This window comes from Labrus mixtus, chromosome 18, assembly GCF_963584025.1.
Source record: "Labrus mixtus chromosome 18, fLabMix1.1, whole genome shotgun sequence".
Taxonomy (NCBI): Eukaryota; Metazoa; Chordata; class Actinopteri; order Labriformes; family Labridae; genus Labrus; species Labrus mixtus.
In genome coordinates this window covers 13,148,055-13,169,543 of record NC_083629.1, presented here as the reverse complement: position 1 = coordinate 13,169,543, position 21,489 = coordinate 13,148,055, and the positions used below count along the sequence as shown (strand labels likewise).

Below are 21,489 nucleotides of genomic sequence, written 5' to 3'. Positions count from 1 at the left end.
GGCGAAACAGGCGCCACTATATCTTCAACATACTCGTCAGAAGCTCGATGACAGAGGGAAACGCCTTTTGTAGCTTCCTGCTGGAGGCTGCAGTCGTACCTTATGTACATAGTTCACCGATATGTTGTGATTTCTGATATTCCGTCACGGGTGTAAATGTAATATGCTGCTTACAATACATTTTATAATATGGTGATTTTTTTAAACTGACAGATGTATAAGGAGGAATATCCTGCAGTTCTGTCACATTTATCCCATAGAGTTGCCTGATGTGTCATCTTTTGTGGGATGAACAACAAAAGCCTGAAATTAGAGGGAGAAACTGGCCTGAGGTAACACTTTTTCAGACATTTACTGATAGTCTCATGACTTCCATTTAAAAGTCTGACGTGTAAAGCCTGCGAGGAAGTTAATGAGGGCTTTGTCTTTCCTATGTCATCATTGCTCACAGTGTTTAGTCTCAGTTGCGCAATTTAGCTTGTTGCAGTAGGCCTCTGCTCTGCATGCTTCTTGCCTGGTAACATTTGACTCCTCCTCCTAAACATAGATTTGCACTCACAATACGCCAGCGCAACTTTAGCAAAGCAACCCACTCCCTGCATCTGCTCTCCATCAGTGTGGTATGTGCCACGGAGCCTTTGATCCCCACCACCCCCCGAATCTAGTGTGTGTGTGTGCATGCAGGAGGGTGAGTCAGAGAAACACTGAAAAGACTGTAGTGCTCTTTTACACAGACAATGCCCAATGGATGAAAGCAAATGGAAAGAGACAGTGGCACAAAAGAGCTGTAAACATTCATTATCCCAACAGCTTTAAGGCCAGCCCCCAGGCCTGTAGTTACAGGCCTAATGCAGCCTGATCCTTGTGCACAAATGCTGAAGAAGCTGAAGTTCACTTAACTGTACTATTAATGGACAAGTATGTGCAGCTTAGAACAGAAACAACAAATGCCTTGGTTAATCTGACTTGTATTGCTCACAAATACAAAAACAGTACACTGTTTTTTTTGTACTGCAAAGTTCTTTTTTTTAAGGGCAGGAGGCTGGAATCTTCATGGGCCCCATTGAAACCCCCACTACCTTTTGTTTTCGTGTTGTTGCAGTTTGAAACTTAACACTAGTTCAAACAGAAGGCCATAATTGCAGAGGCAATAGGATCACTGAAGGGGGCACCCCCAGCTACGGTGGTCCTTGTAAAAACAAGACAGAGGCAATAAAATGTTGATGAGACTGCCAGATGAAGGTGAAGAAGGGACACATTTACCAGAAAGACGTGAGAACAACTGGACATGTGGGATAGGGAAAGGGGTTACATTTGAGGTTGAGAAGTTCTGGATATCCTCACATGAAGTGTAGACATTTGGTGACAGTCTGTGAGGCATTCTCAGAAAAAGCAATTAAGCAAATGACTAGGCCTTGGTGGCATTATTAGATGGATTCGCATAATCTCACGTGGACCAGGGGACTTATAGGATATTACAGAAATAAATCAGCATAGACCTGTAGGCCTGCAACCAAAGAAAGAGGAAATAAGGAGCAGGTCAACAAAATCAAACAATGTTATTGTGGAAATAAGATTTCCATGCATGCTGATATAGCGTGATGTAGTTAAGTTATATAATCAGTCACATGCAGTTGTTCACTACATTAAGGTCAAAATCAAATACATTTGTTTAGAGGGCCAAGGGGGTGGCAATAAAATAAGTAAATCTGATTTCACCATCCTCTCATTCCTTGCTTCTTATCTCAGTCGGAACATTTACCGGAATGATTACGTCCACCATGGGAGTCCCCTTTTTGCTGATAAACCCATGCCCACCTAGGCCTCTGCAACTTTACAAAAAGTAGTCAAAGTTATATATCCTCGCAAGAAATAAGACGTTTTGACACTACGTTGTGTAACTCCCAAAGACTATAAACGATAGGGTAAACCCTTATTTCTGTAAGGTGTGGTGGACACTGGAAACTTTGCAAACACATCAGGAAAAGTATTATCCCTTTAAGAATCCCCAGATTGTACTCTTTGTTTACATAACACAGGATGCGATCAATGGACCTTGTGAGGGGACAAACATAGGTAGTTTTGCTTTAATTACGATATTTTTATTTTGAGAATAAAGCCAATGCAAAATCATTTTTACTTTTAAAAATAGATATAAATCTTTACTAGTATATTAAAAAAAATTAGCGCAAAAACTGTAGTTTAAACACAGCAATGTTATTGAGTACCCCCTTCACAAAGTAGCGGAACAAGAGAATGGTACATTCCGGCCCTGCTGCTCGCTGTTTTTGTATCTGCTTCAGAGCGGATTCAACCGCCAAGTAAGTTACGGTTTGCTATGTCACGGTAAAGAAGTTTGAAACCACTTTATTTATAGAAAACTGGATAGGTCTGGGCACAGATATATATACCGCTGGACAAATGATATGCAATTAAAGCCTTTCGTGTGTTTTGAAGGCAGCTTCTGGTTATTTTTGAGCCGTTGTTATTACTGTATAGCTAACGTTACACAGTGAAGCCAGAAGCCTCATGTTTTCGTCGAGCCAAGAGGAGCACTGCGCCCCGTCTAAAGACCCAGTGAAATACGGGGAACTGGTGGTGCTCGGGTAAGTTCAGCCCTGCTTATATATAATTTAAGAATACATTAGTTTATAGGCTATTACACGTTGACTTAAAGCGAGTAGTCATCTTGAGGAAGTTTCCCCAAGAAGGCTCCCACTGAGCTAACTTGGCGACGTGACTGTACTTCATGTTAAGTGTTAAAAATAGATGATGGACCTTTTAGATGACCGTGTTTGACAACGACTTCTACTCTGCCAAATCTCTTGATATTACCTGGAAAAATAACGTCAAGCTAAGATGAGATTCACGCGCTCACGTTACTGCTCTAATCAGACACGTGCGCAGTCAGAAATGTGTACGTTTTAGTTTTTCTGAGGTGTTGGTGTTGTTTTATTCCATCATGACCAGAGAAATAAACCATAGTCATATTTGTTTATAGGAACCGATGTCCACCTCATAAATACGTCCAGGACAACTCAAAAACTCAGCGGAAATAAATGCTACTCTGACCAAAGCCCTCGTTCCTACCTTAAGGTGGGATTCATGGGGTTTTAGGAATTCGGAAGTGGTTATGGTCCCCTCCCCCAGTCCCTAGGGTTCCTTTTATTTTCAATACTATCTCAAGCTACACAACTTTACTTCCGTAGTCACGCACAGAACCGTAAGGCCATGTTTTCTATTGTTTCCAAGATGCATAAACTATTTGTTGCATACAGCCAGCCTATCCCATCACGCATGGTCGACTTCTTTGTATTCTTTAAATCCCTTTTTTCCATGTTCAGGTAGGGGGCCTTCACAGTGACCCGGCTTGTGGGGACACATCAAAACGTTTTGTAACGCGATTTCTACCTGTATCGTGATATAATACATGTTTCAATCGGTTTCAATGACAGAAGATGCTGCTGGCTAGTCTATCAAATCACACACTTGAAAGTTCAAGGTACTTAATCAAAGATGCTAAAACACCATTTAAATACTGCTTAATCGATTCAAACCAACTTATTTACAACATTTCAAACAATGACATGTCACATGCAACCATTAGAAAAGAAAAGGAACCCCAGATAAGACTGCATGGAAAGGTCTTATCACAGTTTTATACTATAACTTTTTACATTATATTCACATGGTACACATTTTTAAACATGGCTACATCAACCTTTAGTAGTAATCCTAGATCACTGTTAGCGTCTTCCAATCACTTTTATGTCAAAGAACCTTCTTTGTTGGCAGTGTTTCAATACCAAAAAACTTAGTAACTAAATTTTTGATAAATACAAGAAATGTTCATGGTCCATAATGATGAATAAAGTTCATTAGGGCTGTAATGGAGGCAGATGCCTACTGCAACTGTAGAAACCTACATACAAAAATCCAAGGATATTCATTTTGCAATAAACTGTAACACGGAGAAAGCCGAAAACTCTATTAACTTACACCATTGACCTTACCATATTCAGCAGCAGACATTATGTAAAAAGTGAATAGCTGACTTTCTATGAACACATCAGTTCATGAATTGTTGGTTTCAGATCTACTCTCAGGTGATGAAAGTCGGCATCAAATAAAAAATGTATCGAAATGATTTTCACAGTTGTATTAAGTCAAAGTTCATGAATTATGTTATGTATTACAACTTTTAACATTCAAGTGCATTGGTTTCCTTTATTAAAGATGAAAAGGCTGTTGTAGACCTGAATACTTCTTTTCATTCACGTTTCAAAATTTCAAACAATAGCCACCTTAATCTGTTAAGGAACAACCCTAGGCAGTTAACATGTTTTATCCTGTCAGTCAGTTAAACCTGGTTGCTGTTTGTATTTTTTTTATGTTAGAACTATTGAAGAAGCACTCTGTGTTTTCCAAGACAATCTGCAGCCAATTATTGTTCTATATGTTTATATTTATTAAGGGCAAAAGCTTCTACCCATAATGAAAACCACCTGCTGTGTCATCAGTTATTGAAGTCTGGCCAGTACTGCGGCTCATATGGAAGTTATTTTAGCCTGAAATGAAACATATCGAGGTGTTAGTGCAGTGAGAATTTCATATAGAGTGTTGTTTTGTCCCTTGCCCTCCACCCATCCACTCACTGCCATACTGCTTATTATAAGGGACAAAAAGTGCTGACTGCTTATTACCCTGGGCTGAACATGTGGCGTGTTTGAAGCTGACACTTTTGTTCTCTCTCCTGACATAAAGACACATATTTGAATCAGATGTGACGGGTGTATAATCACTACCATGACATCACATCCCATTGATAAAACTGATGGTAGACAAGATAGCTGACAGCACGGAACAAAGCTTGTTTGAGCAGCAGTTCCCTCCGTGGTTTGTTGTCATGACCGTGGTGGCTCTTATTACTTGCATGGCTGCCCCCCATCTCTGCTCCCTGCCTGGGTGTGTTGGCTTGGTGCTGGTCAGTGAGGGGGGGAAGGGGAAGGAGGAGGAGGGATGCTTGGGGATCCTGGAAATGAAAGGAGGGATTGATCAGGACCCAGCCTTTGCTTCTCCTCAGCTTCCTCTGTCCATTGTGGCACAGAGACTAGGCCTATTGACTGAACTCTGTACATTTCTCCATGAAGAACCACTCTGGAAAGGAAGTGTACAAATCAACTTGGGAAAATCTTTGGTACAAACTGACACTGATTCTTGAGATGTGATGCAAGAAGAAGAGATATCCTTTTGTGTTCCTCAACTGCACAACAAGGTCAGGGTGGAGCTGGTGCGATGTCTTGTGCAAGGTTATGTTAGTCGGATAAATACTTGGAACCATGGCAGCTTGAATCTGAGTGAGCTGACTTGCGTATGGTGATAATAATTGTGTCTCAATTCAGGGGAAGCGTCCTACAAAGGATCCAACCTTGGTTTCCTGTTTAGACCACTCAGGCTGAACTGAAATACGATAGTATGGTCTAGAACTTCCCGTTTGCATGCCGACTTTCTCTGCCCTGACCCTTTAGTGTCTAGGCCCCGCCCTGTCATCTAGCAACATTGATAGCTGCATTTGAATTGGTGCGCAATGATTAATATGAAGGATACACTTGATGGATCCATCATTGGCGGTGGAAATGTGAGGGATTTGCGACTGCTGGAGCCCTCAAAATGGGATAGCCTTCCTCGTCGTTGTTGTGAGTGTGACGTAATCTATATATATATAACAGTGTCAGAGTGTAGGCAGAGCCGGTGTACTGTCTTGTGCAAGGTTATATCAGACAGTTGAATTCTTGGAGCCATGACAGCTTGAATCTGAGTCAGCGGACTGATAGCTGCTGTGTGTGTAGTGAATATAGCCTGTAGTTTTACTTTGCAGCATCTGTAACCTCTGTGACCCTTTAAGGCCACCATGCCTCTGTGTCATGCTAATGTTGGTAATAACAACTCAGCATATCACCTCGGCATTCTGAGAACACTAGCCTTTCATGTTAACAGGAGAGGTAGGAGGTTCTGTTGGCTGCTGAGTGCAGCCCTGGAATAGGTTATCTGCCACAGTCTTTTAGTTCTTGCTTGTAAGTATTAAGGTAAATGTGCTGTTGGTCTGGCACAGGTCAAAAGGGAAAGTTATCACAATTAGTTGGAGAGAGGCTTTACAGAGCCTGTCCTAACTAAGGGGATGTTCAGGGCTCAGAGGACCCACAAAATATTGGTTCTTAACCTATTGACGGACTAAATATGCCATTAGTGCTGGTCACTTCATCGAGTTTCAATTATGATTTTGGCCTCCCACGATCATGAAAACAAGATGATCAAGATTAGACGAGAACTGTGCCGCATGCCGTGTTGTGCTAGTTTTGTCTATAGTTTTTGTCATGTGTGGTAAAGTGTTAGAGAGTACATTACCTCAAGCTCAAAAACATTGTACATGTATTTATTAGTTTTATCTGTTTGTATTTTTTCACTTATTTATTTTCATTTATTGCTTGTTTTTCAAAGTGTTCAGACTGTTTAAGTTTGATAAATGCATGTGATGGAGAGTTTGTAAGGTCGATGAGTAATTATGTTTAATAATTATTATCTCTTAAAAATAATGGTGATGATGATTTTTGCCATAATCGAGCAGCCCTATGAGACATGTGTGGCATTATTTTGAAACTGTGAGGGTTATATTTTGCATCTAGACTGCATGTTGGCATGGTACTAAGCTGCATATCATCTCATATTTAGAAATCTGAACAGAATATGGGCCTAGCTTCTCTTTTTTTTTGGGGGGGGGGGGGAGAGAGTTTCCAGGACAGATTAAATTTGAGGATAGTCATCTCACTCTTTTATTATCTTAAAATAGTGAGGTTTTTTTCTAATTTAATCCCATCAATACCTTAAAACAAATATACAGTATATCCACAATTATTTGTAAAATATTTCCTCCTGCTGTCAGTGGATTAGTTGTAGTTTTGTCCAATATATCCTCTCGCGCCTCTCTAGCTCTCTATGGGTGGCTTGTCCTACAGGCCAGCTTTGTCCACTGTGCTGACTGGGACCATGTGTTTTCATGCCTGGCCGACCGTGTGGAGACATGGGACAGGTGGAATAGCTTTGGATGGTGGTAGAGAGGAGCAGAAAGAGCTTCTTGTTGCTACTGTTTAATTTGTGCTGCACCTAAGAGAAGAATTGTGAGATTTTGCAGTGGTTTGTGGTTGCTCGTGATGTGCAGTGTTATGCAAAGTCGTGAAGCTGCTGATGGAGTTATTTCCGCTGTGCTAAGTGTCTGCTCAGCACACCGCGGTTACATGGAAGTGGGTGACAGAAGGTCTATGTGTTGGATGGGAGTAGAGCATGGGGTGTCCCAGCTGTAGGAACCAGCTGGTGGACAGGGAGCGGACCAGTCCTACCGGAAGGGGTTTCTTCATTCACAAGGAGCTGCACAGACCACGTCCCTCACAGACTGTTATCTCAATCCCCTGAGAGTGTGAACGCGCCTCTGCTTTTGCTAGGCTTTAAATATTTTATCTTAGAACTTTGTGTATCGATGTACAAAAATCAGCCATGAGAGGAGAATGTGCTCGAGTCATGTGAGCCAAACCTGACGTGCATCTTAAAATCTGCTCTTGCCTAGGACACTGAGCAAAAGAACAGCTGCAGTTTACACAGACTTTGTTCACTGAAATCACAAGGCAACACTAACATTGCTTATGTTGTGCATTAGATTGCTAGCAATGTAATGTAGACAAAGCTCCTTTACAAAAACGAATGTACTTGTTATGTGATAGAAATAATGTCCTTTTAATCTCATCCGACACATCTGACTGCAGCTACAAAACAAGTTTGCCTTTTCGTTAAAATGTTTTTTCTCTCTTTGACAGGTACAATGGCTCTCTGCCCAACGGAGATAGGGGTAGAAGGAAAAGCAGGTTTGCGCTATACAGGAGGACCAAAGCCAATGGCGTCAAACCAAGCACTGTGCATATCCTCAACACACCACAGGCAAGCAAGGTAATGTATATTAAATGTAAAAAATATACAATACATATAAACGTTAGTGAATAAATAGGGCAGAGCTCGGTGAATAATAATGTCAATAATCTTTAGCATTTTTGAATGAACTCAACTTGAAATTATTGAAAGGAAAATCTTTCTCAGACTAGAAGAATGTTATTTCCCCCAGTGCTTTCAGTAGCTTATGGAGTGTGCAGTTAACTCCTTTACATTGCTTTTGGCAGGCCCAAATGTTGACTTTCCAGTACAGTTACTGTAGCCGGCCTCATAGCTTTTCTTTGCACAGGAGTGCCTGCCAGAAAGTGCCCTTTCGAGTGTAACATGTCTGCCTTCCTGCATTCCTGCCTTTGGTTCCTAAGCAAAACTGCTAAACAAGCTAAAGGACTTACTGCTTACTGCTGCACCTCTTTGAGGCCAATATTTCTGACTTTTGTCAAGAGTTTAGTTCAATTGGCCAGAAGGCCCTCTGGTTCAAGTTACTCTCACCTTATGGAACTTGATTCCTGATATCTGCTTGGAGGCTCTTCCGCAAAAGAGGCTTTTCCTTTGCAGAGATTTTGCATCTTTGTAGCTTACATTTGAGTTTAATTTTGTGCAGCATGGGTCTGTGAACTATGGCAAAATGTTTCTGTTGAATTAAACTACAGGCTGTTTCTCAAATAGTTTGATCAGAAGCATTAGACATGGCTTTTTTACTGCACAGCTCAGCTGGGCACAGTATGCCATTTTAAAAATGAGTCAGAGGCTGTTTCAGAAATGGGAACTTTTGTTGTCTTCTTCCCCTTTCTCCTCTCTGCCATCCAATAACCAGGCTTTGGATTAGGAGGGTAAACTGAGGAAGACGTTGTTCCAGTTGCCTGACCCTTACTCCCAGCCGTAAACAAGGTCAAAAATAGCCATTCCTTAGAGACGAGCAGTGTAGTGATCTTAATTTAAAGGGAGCCATCTTTTTTAGTAAGCAGTAAAGTGAGCCCAGCCACTTACGCCTTTTTCTCTAGTATTTTTCTTTTCAGCCTGCTCCATCTCCCTCACAGTGTAACAGTGTCGTACAGATGAACTGAGACTGCTCTGTGGCTCAGATGCTGAGCGGGGAGGCTCACGTGTCTGTGCACACTCTGGTGTTCATGACAGATAATGTAAAGCTCCCATGATGCCACTGCTTACCTTCTATTGAAATCATGCGTCTGCTTTCTCATGTCCTTGCTTGATCTCAATCATTGCATGTGTTCATGTGTTATGGTTAACACTGACCTTCCGTACAAAGGGGGGGGGGGGGGGTCAGATGGATTTATTTTTATTTCCTGCAAGTGAAGGGAGGGGTTTGTGGCATTTTGGGTGTGTGTGGTTCTGCTTATAATAAAACATGTTCATGTTTTTGAGCGTGTATGAAGTTCTATAGCGGTTGAACAGGTGGAGCGCCATTTGTTTGTAGCGGCGCAGTCGAGACAAGACTGCATGTGATGATGACATTTGTCCCCGTCTGTCTGAGGTTACAGCAGAGTGTGGCAGTGCTGATGACCCACTTTCTCTCCCCCTCTCGCACGTGACAAAGGGAGAGGAGTGGGGGGCATGTTTGGGAAATGGAATTCGCAGATTAGAGCCGGATGATAGTGGCATGTGGTAAAATGTTGATGGGAGCTGGGTCTGACTGGCTTTAACCCATCGTCTCTCACTGCACTGACTGAGGCAGTTCAGCTGGTGGGCGAGCTCGTGTTAACTGCGGCCAGCGGGCAATTTATGGTCACTTGTCATGGGACTGTGAATTAAAATGCTGCTCCTCTACCACTTATTCCTGCCACAGATCTTTTAAGGTAGTGTAGAAGAAATATTCTTACTTAAATTTCTGCTGTGAAAAAGTATCTATGTAATTAAAAAATTACAGAAATTTTTTTGTGTTGTTTGTTTGTATCCTTCCACAGCTATGCATTAGTTCTGTTCAAAATGCTATCACAACGTGAAGTGTGTGTTAATGGCTTGTTTATGTGTATATTTCAGGCTGTGAACTGTAAGGGCCAACACAGTATATCCTACACACTGTCCCGGAACCAGACAGTAGTGGTGGAGTACTGCCATGATAAAGACACAGACATGTTTCAGGTAAAAAACAAAAAAGCTTTCAGTTTAATTTTTTTTTAGGAATCTATGTTTAATGGTTTTAAGCCAGCTGTTGTATTCCTTTCTTATGATTAGGGCTAGAACTATTTCCTAACAAACTACTTTTATTATTCATCCATTTAAACAACTGGAGTGCAATTATTTTTGCTTGAGATAATATGTACATTCTTCTGGTGCTTCGAAGAAGAATATCAAAACATTTTAATAAGCTGAAGGAAGCAAGTGTTTGGTGTTTTCCTTGAAATATAACTTCTTACACTCCATCAAAGAGTTGTGGTCTGTTTACTGTTCTGTCTTTTACATAAATATTATTGGTAGATTATGACCATAGGAAATTTAGAATCACACATTTAACACAATATTGTGTCTGTTTGTCTGAGAACAGAACAACTGCACAAACATACAGAGAAATGGAAACCATCCAAAAAACAGGACTTTTGGACAATCTGAGCCAAAATAAAGAGGAACTGAAAAAGGGAAATGCTTATTTTTACCTCTGTTTGTTCAGCTTGAGAGCAGCTTGGACATTTTTAGCATGATCTCTATGGACTGCTTAATAATAAATCAGAAGTTTTATTTTTTTATTTTTTATTTTTTTAGACTTTTTGCAGGAAAATGTGTTGTGCCTCAGCATTGTTACCACACACAAATGCAGACAAACACACATAGACACACACTGCTAAATGTCAAACTGCCCCAAACTTGAAACAGGCCAAACTGGCTGGGAAACAAAACACTCAAAGGTTTAAATATCTGCAGGGATTTCTAAAGTGCCAGAGGGTTGTCAATACATTCCAAGAAATTGTAAAATAATGTAGCAGGAAATTGATTAATAACTGATTTGTTTTGTAGATTGGGCGGTCCACTGAGAGTCCCATAGACTTTGTGGTGACGGACACTATAGCAGGAGGCCAGGACGGAGAGGAGACTCCCATCACACAGAGTACCATCTCCCGTTTCGCCTGCAGAGTCGTCTGTGAGCGTACCCCGCCCTTCACTGCTCGCATCTACGCAGCTGGTTTCGACTCTTCCAAAAACATCTTCCTTGGGGTAATTACTATTTAACGGACCATGGTAGACAAACACTATCTTTGGTTAACCTGCTATCTCACACAGGATATCCAGCTTATGTCTTAACATCTATAAGTTGGATAGACAAATACAAATTCTTGTATGACCAGTGTTGTTTAAAAATTCACTTTGCATCATCATCCACATACTGTTTCGCCTACAGGAAAAAGCAGCTAAATGGAAGAACCCTGATGGTCACATGGACGGACTTACAACTAATGGTGTGCTGGTAATGCATCCTAGAGGTGGCTTCACGGAAGAGTCAAAGCCTGGTGTCTGGAGAGAGATCTCTGTATGTGGGGATGTTTACACACTGAGAGAGACGCGCTCAGCACAGTGCCCCGGAAAACTGGTCAGTAGCTTCATACAAACAATAGCAAATGTGTCAGAGGGATACTAGTTTTTGCTTGTTTTCTAAATATGGACACACGGGTAATATTGTTACATCAATTGCATTAGCAAAGAAGCTAAATGTGCGTCTGCTTCATTTGCAGGTTGAGAATGAGAATAACATACTGCTGGATGGCTCACTGGTGGATCTATGCGGAGCCACTTTGCTGTGGCGCACTGCTGAAGGCCTCTTCCACACTCCCACCCAAAAGCATCTGGAGGCTCTCAGACAGGAGATAAACGCAGCACGGCCTCAGTGCCCTGTAGGTCTCAACACCCTCGCCTTCCCCAGCATGCAACGCAGCCGTGCCCTTTCCTCTCTGGAAGACAAGCAGCCTTGGGTCTACCTGGCCTGCGGTCATGTGCACGGCTACCACAACTGGGGCCACCGCTCAGAGCAGGAGGCCAACGCCCAGCGAGAGTGTCCCATGTGTCGGGTGGTCGGGCCATATGTGCCGCTGTGGCTGGGTTGTGAGGCGGCCTTTTACGTGGACACCGGAGCACCCACACACGCCTTTGTGCCATGTGGACACGTGTGTTCGGAAAAGTCGGTCAAGTACTGGGCGGAGATCCCCCTGCCCCACGGCACCCACGCCTTCCACGCTGCCTGCCCTTTCTGTGCCACGCAGCTCAGTCTGACTCAGGGCTGTTCCAAGTTGATCTTCCAAGGCCCGGTGGACTGAGCTGAAGGATCTCGCTCCAGCAGATCAGACAGGAATGCCAACACGCTGTGAAACTGTTTGGATTATTTTGTGATTTATTTTGTTCATGTGAGTCAGCTGTGGACAGGAGTAAGTTCTGTTCATATACTGTGGATTCTGCACAACAGGGAGACATTACAGGTTGTTCAGGGCCAATTGTGGCTGTTTGATGGCCTCTGTGGGTTACAGAGATGTTGGACACACAGGACCAAAGAAACCTGGCTCCTCTGGAATGAAATACTATTTTATTCTGTTTTGCCACCCTACTGCTTTTAACAAGGCTGCAGCGCTGGGATGTTTTGAACTACAATGGCTGCTTGGTTTGCATCACAACTCTGCAGAAAAGGAATTCATTGTTTGTTCCCCTGAATCAGACGGAAACAGAAAACATTGAGCCGGTTTTGTTGGTTCTGTTCGGAATGAAAAGGGGACGGAGGGTTTGTTGTTCAAATACTGGTTGGCCTGAGTCTTTGCAGAGCCAGACAGCTGGACTGTTGGCTGGGAGAAAGGACAGGAGAAACTCGGGGTCAAAGTGTTCCCCCTTCACCCTCCCACTGTGAAACCCTGATAACTCCTGGTTTGTGCAGCTCTCTGGTTTTGGCTTCAATTTTTTGAACAAACTCTGAGGAGGGTCAAAGACTTCTAGAGATGTGTATAGAGATACAAAGAGATATTATCCAGTGCCTCAAATCCCATTAAACTGTGGGAGTATTTCCTTAAATGAGTCAAGATATTTTGTCGAAAGGCAAAGGGAGAGATAGTTTTGCATCCTTAAGACATCCCACACAGATTCTTCACATTTTTTACCCAACAGAAGACATATTTTACTACAGTGAGGCCCTTGTACTGTTTTGTAATGCAAATGTTAATATATTTTTCTCCTGAAAACACAATATGTAAGGATGTTTAGGAGTGTGTGCATTATTGTATGATTGTGTGTGTGTATGTGTGTGGGGTGGATTTTGTTGGTGCCCTCAGGCTTTGTTAAAATTGCCCTGCATCATTTCACCCTAAACACCTTTTTATGATCACGCCACCCACCAAAAAGAAACAGCTACCAGGGAGAACACAGAAATCAAAGCGACCTTGTAGGGTTTGACAGTGAATGTGCTGATACACATTGGCTCTCCTTACTGGTGGTGCTTCAGTTATACAACTTTCTTTCTAAATGGCTGTGCTGTTAAAGAACACTTTGGAAACTGTGTTATGAGTCAACTGCACCTGCGTGCTAGTTCAGAGGCTAGCTGTGTCCCTTCCCCACACACATGTACTGTTTTAAATCTGCACTGCTGTTAGCTTTATCCCACGCTGGGTCTGATCCAATGATTTCTCTGCTGTCGGACCTGGGCACAGTCTCACAAGCATCCAGAGATTATACCAAATATAAGGAGGGAGCAGTTTTCTCTCCACACAAGAGATGTAAGGTCCACTTTTTCCGATCCAAAGTGTTTCTGTAAACAATCCTAAACCCAAACTGCTGCTACGGTGGAATGGTGACAGCTCTGGATTACGGACGAGGCTGATTGCAGCATGGGAATAATGACATTTTTGCACGCCATGCCAAATTTAGTAAATTCTATTGTGTGTGGATGAGTCAAGTTGTCCAAAACAAAGCAGCAGATGAACTGAAACTAAAGAATCTGGGACGAATCTGTGCATTCTTCTGTGATGTTAGCTTAGCAGGCTGTGCCCATATGTAAGGGGTAGTTGAAGGCATTAATCCTGCCACTAGCTTTTGAAATATATTGAGCATTAAATTATGGGATGTTGAGGCTATTGTTTTTAAGATGTTCAAATTTTCTTCAGGGTTGCATTAATATTATTACATTTGAGGGGAAAGATCACCTTGATTTAAGGCTCCTCGACTGTCGGAGCATTTTTCTGATTCAGTTCCTTCCTAAGAGAAACATACCTAGCATTCTTACAGGCGTCAGCAGCATTATGCTTCACTCCAAACACAGTGCATTTCTGAATGGCTTGTTTTCTTCAAGTTTTATGTAACTGCCAAGCAGGGTCAAGTACTAAGCCACATAATGTACAGTAGCATTCCTCCTAAACACTATGAGCTCCAACACTGTGCCCGTTTGCTTTAGACCATGTTCTGTAACAGCTGCGGAGTAGCTGCCTCAAACATTCCTCCTCGGTAAACATGGGTGGGGCCCTCAGTTCACCCAAGGGCTTGTTCTATGATTTTTGTCTCTTACAGGCACTCTGTACACAAGCCATAGAATGCACTGATGCTCCCAATGTCTCCTTTGCAAAGAATAAAAATATTTTTTAAAAATAAACAACTGAGTAGGTTGTCTCTCTGATTTTAGGCCTTCGTAAAATGTGACAGCCATGAAAAGTTTAAGATTTTGTCCTTTTTGTGAGGCTCTTCCTTTTGAACTCAAGATGTTTCAGCTGTGTACACACCACTCAGCAGTCATGTTAAGTTACATGTGTGTTTCATCATTCCTCAGTCTGCTTGATCGCCAAACTTGCTCTTTGTTTTGATAGCTCTATCAAACACACTATTTCACAAGATAAGGAACACATTTTTCTTGAAGTCTTATTTTACATGCATTTCATGTTGTGTCTTATCAGTTACATCCTAATATTTACCATAGAAAATGTAATAGCATGAGCCGCTATACTCGGTGTAGTTCCCTCTGAAGCCACAAGAGGGAACTGTTTCCCTGACAATAGATATGTTGGCATGAAGGCCTTAAACCACTGAGCCTGCAGCATCAATAGTCAGAACCAAAGCAATGATATATAAGTTTGATGTTTCTTATAAAAAAAAAGGCTCAGTGTTAATACATCACATATGTATTTGATACAAGACAAATTAAATTGCATAAATTAACATGCCTATTGATGCCTGGAAATCCTCTATTTTTGTAATTACACTGCCAAAGGGAATGTACATTTCCTATATTTTTAAGGTTGTACATTCATTGATTAATCTTTAACATCCACATTTGTTTACGTTACATTTCTACAAATTAATTATTAATTTTTTTAGATTTATTTTAGATTTAAATCCCGGCATCAAACAGGGCTGACAAATAATCACAGTTGTGAGCAGTTTTTAGCTTTTATTTTTGTGTGCGTGCAAAAATATTGTACAATACTGATGATGATGACATTTTCCATCACTCTCATGTGACTTCTTCTCTTCTATAATAAGGGCACATGAAAGGGATTTAAATACATAACATGTCAGTTAGGCGTTTTGAGAGGAATGGAGCCGTGGGATGCCTTGCTTCCTAATTAACATTTCTGCTGTAGATGTGCGCTGGGTTCATATGTCTGCACACTTGCCTGTTTTTCTGAATGACAGAAGAGACACTGAAGGTGACAGCATGCTAATTTTAAGATCACTCAGTGGCTCCCCTGCCTTAAGCAGGGCAGGGTTATGCAAATAGAAGTGGAATGATACAATATTTTTTTTCTTGAGCCAGCTTCCTGGATGAGGAAGTGAGGTTCATGTGTTATATTGACGCAGGACTCTGTTAAAAGATTGACACAAACCTTGGTATTCTAGCATAACCTTTTTGAAACATAATTAACTTCTACCACTTCTCACAGCCATGTGCCTCATATTACAGGAACGTCATTTCCAGTTGTATATAATGTACAAAATGTTCCTCTATGGAAAGCTAATACACTTTATACATTAACTAAAACTTCACATGTTATTCATTTCATCAGAATGGATTTGAAAAATGGTGCAGAAGACACATTATTAGTCTAACAAGTCTAACAGTGTTGAGAGAGAAGGTATGTCTATGATTACAGCAAATAAAACAATGATGATGAGATACTTAAATGCAATGTAATATTGCATCTCTCTAAAGTTGGAGGAACCCAGAAAAGACAGATTCTGAGATATCCTTATTTTTCCTCTAGACTGGTTACATCTCACAAGCACCAGATCCTTCATTTCCTTTCATTAGATTGTCTTGGATGATGACAATCATCACTTTTATTTTGAAATAACCTCCACCCAGAGCCTCACAATACAATATAGAAGCTGGGATGATCTCCATCAGAAGAGTAAACTTGTGTGAACTAGTAGAATGACCTTTAAGGGAAAGTGTGTCTTTCATAAAACCACAAAAGAGGAAGAGAAAACAGCTCAATGCATATCTTTATTTACAAAGCAATGGTTTCAATATTGTTGCTTTCTCCAGTTTGATACTGCTTATATATCCTCCATCACAGCTCATCAAATTCAGTCCACTCTTTAGGTTCTTTTTAACCTTGAAAACTAACATTTGAACTGCATAATCTTAAAGAGATATCAAGCATTTTTTGTTAGCACATTTGACACAAGAGTGTTTCATCTGACTACAGCTAGAAATGACAGAAACCTACTGAAACAGAGCAGAATGTTTCCTAGTAAGTTTTAAAGTTCTTCGTCTGTGACGTTTCTCCACAAAGAGACCTCACATATAAAATGCCACAGGTGGCTGCAGGCTGTGCGCCAAGCGATCAGCAGGACACAATAACTCACAAGTTAGAGGATGTACCAAAGACCTTATTAACCCAGTATACTGAGTGAATGATATGCAAAGTACTATTCCCCTTGTGTTAATTAAGTAACAACACCTACATCCCTCAGATGCAAACATGGGACACATACAGTATGTCTTACAGTACACCTGGCAGACATGGTTTTTTATTTTTAATAAATCTTAAGAGAACTTGGAGTACCATTGCCGTTTTGATGCCTTACTATTTCTGTCCTGTGAGGTTATTTGGCAGAGATGAACATTTATTTTAATTATTTTTTTTAACCTTCCTTTGTCCCAAGGTCCAACATCTCACACAAGACGCTCACTCTGTCTTCATTTTGGCTAAAAAGATCTCATCAAACACATGACCTGTTTTGTATTTTCTTTGCTTTAGCTTTCCATTAGCGATATAATGGTAATGTTATTCAGTTGTAGATATATCTAATGCAGTTTGAGGAGGATTATGATGAGATCATCAGGCCTATTTGCTGTTTCATGTGTTTCATGTATCTTGATGATACTTTGCACTCTACCTACTCAGCTTATTACTTTCCCATGAATAACAAATGTGTTCTTGAATGAAAGGCAAATAAAAATACGCTAAAGAGAAGCCGATACAAATATTTTATTGGAACCTATGAAGGAAAAGTAGGTTTGAAAAATCAAGCATTAAACGCAAACATTATGAGTGCACCTCTTTGAGCCTCTGATGCCCTCTTTTCCTCATACTGAGGCCCATGTTGCGCCTTGCCTACTCATCCAAACGGGGGGACAAATGACTTTAATTATGGAGTAATTGCAGAGTCTTGTGTTAATTAAATCTTTATCAGTTCAAGTAAGTGGATTTCTCCCACATGGAAACCATGCAGAGAAGTGCTGTCTTGCCCCTAACGCCTCCCTCCTTACTGCTCTGTCTCAATTTTTCTCCAACAACACAGTGAGACCATCTTTCAACACCCCCCCCCCCCCCCCCCCTCTCTCACCCCTGGGTGTCACACTAAAATGATTAGGATTAAAGTCACTCATGGACGGGGCTTGTTTAACTAACTCTGTCAGTAGCCAGCTGTTTCCTTAAAAATACCATAACAAACGTGATAGCAGCGGCATAAGGGGAGTGTCCTCCACTGGAAAATGAGATACCAGATTTATCTCAGGTTCCTGGTGTTTGACAAAATTGAATCCTCTCATTTTAATTGCTCTCGACGAGGTGTGCTGCTGCAGGCCATGCAAACAGCAGCTCTGTATGTTGTCCCCTTGTTCTCCTCAGACTATTATGTTCCATTGTGCAAAATGCCGATTATGACTTTCTTTATCCTTGTCATCTATCTTATTTAGGATCATTTAGGTAGCCACATGTTACAAAGGAACAGCGGTCGGCCCTGTTATTATGTGTGTTTGAGTCCCCTGCTTCCTGTAATGAGAACAGGATCACAGAGGAGCATTAATCGCTCTGAAGACTTGTCCACTGCATGGTTCAAGGCCTCACAACACTTTATGGAAAATGGACTCGTTTTGTTGACTTTATATCTCAGGTTTGGAATAATGAAACAAACATACAACAAAACATCATGTGCAGGATTTTTATTTTAAATTATGACTACAAAACCACAACATGTTAGGATACCATCTAATCCCTTTCTATTGCAAGATAGGGATTAAAGGCTATCTAGTTTTGCTATGAATATGTCGATGATAACCAACTTACTTTATTATCTACCATACATTTACCATTACGCTAAAAAGACCAAATGGTCATTATGCAAATGAGGTTAAATGATAACCTTTAACATGTACAACATTATATTTGGCCTAAGTGTGTGATGTGTTTAGAGTAATTAAATACCAGAATCAGAATTGCCTCTGTTACCGCCTCAAATACACTAACAGGCATAGGCTTGTGAACAAGTGAATGCACCATTCCAGCAACGTAATTTTTAGCTCCTACTCTAAAAATAAGCCTAATTGTTGCTTTTACTCTAAAGCAGAAACATAAACTGGAATTTGATTTATTATGAATATCATTTAGCAACTGAGCTGCAAAAAATAAACGTTTCATGCTTGCAAGCCGTAGTGTTTGAAAAGTTGGAAAATGTCTGCTATAACTGTTTCCAATCATTTCAAGGCTGTATTTATTTTAAATTTAAGTCAAGTACACCTGGTGTTGAAAAGATAACGCACACATGACATCAGCAGGGGCTATATCCAAGCTGGGGGCTAATGTTAGCATAGCTCTTTCCTGGTGCTTAGCTTGTTTTAAGGCAAGGATCCCTTCAGTGTGCTTAGCCAGGCCGTACAACAACTGTCAATGTTGCAGGTAATACATAATGTGAACAAATGAAAAACAATAATAGGTATGTTTTCTTTTTGGCTTTAGAATCAGAAGGCTACTCTGTGTTGGCTACTATTTCAAAGTGTACTGGAATCAGTATCTGGAAGGAAGAAACTGTATCTGAACTTCTCTAATATTGCAAGTAGTAGTTGATTTTTTAGTTGGTGGACCCTCTCAGTGAGCTGCTGTTTTGTGAGAATGTTTATGGGACCATGAATGGGTGTAATATGTCTGTGCAGCAGATTGAAAAGGGGCTTAACTGGATTACACCTCATTTCAAGGATGCTTAAGGTAAGATTAAAACAGATATGGTGAATGAGGAAAATACAAAATCATACAGATTGAATTTCACTCAGTGGTCTTAAAAGCCACTTGCTCATGCATGACACTTCTCTGTGTGTGTTTGTGTAAAGACACTGAGGTTAAATCAGAAACAATCACATGGGCCTCATATGAGACAGTATGTAGATGGTGTTTAATAAAAAAGGTTAAGCAGAGGAAACATGTGCACAGTTCAAAAAAAATGTTTTGCTCTGTTGGACCGTCACAATTCACCATTAATGCCCTTTCTTATCTCGTGCTACAAAATCCCCAGAGCTGGAACATTAGATGTCTCTAATCACACACATTGGCATACAATTGAGTGTGTGAATATGCACTCTAGCACCCAACACACACACACCCACACACACACATATGCATTGAAAGAAAATCACATAAACAAGTAGAATCTGTAAAGATAATACATTTAATACCACTGCTATTAAAGTCAACTAATGTCTGTTAATAGCATGTTGCCATATGGAACTACATATGGATAACTCCACTGTTTGGACAAGCTGCCAGTAAAAGGCCTTGCATTTTGGGGCAAAGGGTGGGGTGCGGGTGGGGGTGGGGGGAAGAAGTTAACCCACCAGAATGATTCTCCTGCCTCCAAATTGGGAGATACAGGCCTCCGCAGACATGTTTTATCCTTCCAATCAGAGGTGAAATGTGTTTATATACAGTATATGGAAAGGAAGTGGTGGTTTCAACAGAAAATATTTTATGACGTGCCCGATTACCCCCCATCCTCCCCAAATTTACTCCATCTTCCCCCCAAACATCCCCCTCTGGCAGCACTGCAGCCCAGCGGATAACCAAGCGTGGATTAGCGATGACATCACACTGAAGAGATGGCTGAGCCCGAGAGTGAGGAAGGGTGAGTACTTGGGTGTGTGTGTGTGTGTGTGTGTGTGTGTGTGTCGGATGGGTGTGAGCGTTATGTGTGTGTTCAGGACTGATTAGACGATGAGGGTGGTGGTGAGAGGGAAGCGAGGATTAGAGAGCCATCCGAGAGTTGCCTAGGTGCTGACACCACTCCACCTCACCGAGGGCTCAATTTACTGAGGGATCAGACTCATTTATGGTTGGGCTGGGATTATTATCAGTTCAATAGGGCAATTTCTTTTTAACAGTCACCCCTTAACCTGCGAAATATGGACACTTGTGAGACATTTATGGGTACATTTATCTTGTTTCAGGTATAATCTGGTGCTTTTGTTCGACAATTAAATGTGTATTAGCAGCTTTAAGAAGCATGATAATGATTGAAAAAGTACTACAAGACTCTTTAACAAATAACTGCCTTTTTTTGATTTTGGAAAAGGCTGGTCATATCTCACCTGCATATATGGCATATGCTCAACGACTCTATCTACCTGGACCTATACTTTTATTTTGTATCCACTCAAAGAAATGCTACAAATATATTTTTAATAACTAGATTTTTTTCTAGTTTTGGCTGCTCTTTGTTTATCGATATCAATTTAAGAAAGAAATGTGGGCGATGTGTCATATTTCAATTATAATAAAACCCTATTTAAAAATAAAAAGAAGAGGCTTGTCACAATATAAGATCCATTAAAACGTCTTAGAATTAAAACTCAACTCCAGGGAGTTTATATAGTTATTATATAATAAAATAAGTATGGTGTGGAGATTTTTTAAAGGACTCCAAATGGCATAAAACAGTCAATGTTACCACTCTTAAGAGGACCCGTATTCCCCCCTGAAATGCATTGATAACACTTGGTCAGTGCAGGAAGCTGAGAAAACAGGTTTAGGCTGCATCTACAATCAGGGAAAAGAAATGAACAGAAAACATAAAGGAAGTGTATGTTTGACTCATCTTTGTCTTGTGAGAGAACTATTGTGCAATGGTTGAAGACTGCAAAGCTGTTCACAATTTACACAGCCTATAGGCCTACACATATGAGCAAATACGTATCCAAGATGAAACACATAGCCTACATTTTTTATTTCGATTAAGAGGGATTTCTTGATCTTGAAAAAAGCTTTTTTAAACAAAAGACAAGATTTTAATCTCAAGAAGGCTGACTGT

The 21,489-nt window shown here is 40.8% G+C and overlaps 1 protein-coding gene across 2 annotated transcripts; it reads left to right on the top strand.

Moving 5' to 3' along the window:
• The first annotated feature begins 2,289 nt into the window (after positions 1 to 2,289).
• peli2 (pellino E3 ubiquitin protein ligase family member 2) lies at positions 2,290 to 17,387 on the top strand. Of its 2 annotated transcripts, none has more exons than XM_061062505.1 (6): positions 2,290 to 2,606; positions 7,866 to 7,986; positions 9,994 to 10,095; positions 10,966 to 11,163; positions 11,348 to 11,536; positions 11,679 to 17,387. In XM_061062505.1, exons 1-6 carry the CDS (start codon positions 2,530 to 2,532, stop codon positions 12,255 to 12,257), a joined length of 1,266 nt encoding a protein of 421 aa, XP_060918488.1. In that variant the 5' UTR covers positions 2,290 to 2,529; the 3' UTR covers positions 12,258 to 17,387. The 2 variants fall into 2 exon arrangements, with proteins under 2 accessions (XP_060918488.1, XP_060918487.1); XM_061062504.1 differs by having other exon boundaries at positions 2,291 to 2,606; positions 7,866 to 7,995.
• The last annotated feature ends 4,102 nt before the right edge of the window (positions 17,388 to 21,489 follow it).

Excerpts from the sequence above, each read along its gene's own strand:
- peli2 (XM_061062504.1), top strand. The coding sequence starts at position 2,530 with ATGTTTTCGTCGAGCCAAGAGGAGCACTGCGCCCCGTCTAAAGACCCA. Across the intron at positions 10,096-10,965 it reads AAGACACAGACATGTTTCAG|ATTGGGCGGTCCACTGAGAG; the intron begins GTAAAAAACAAA and ends TTTGTTTTGTAG. Across the intron at positions 11,537-11,678 it reads CACAGTGCCCCGGAAAACTG|GTTGAGAATGAGAATAACAT; the intron begins GTCAGTAGCTTC and ends CTTCATTTGCAG.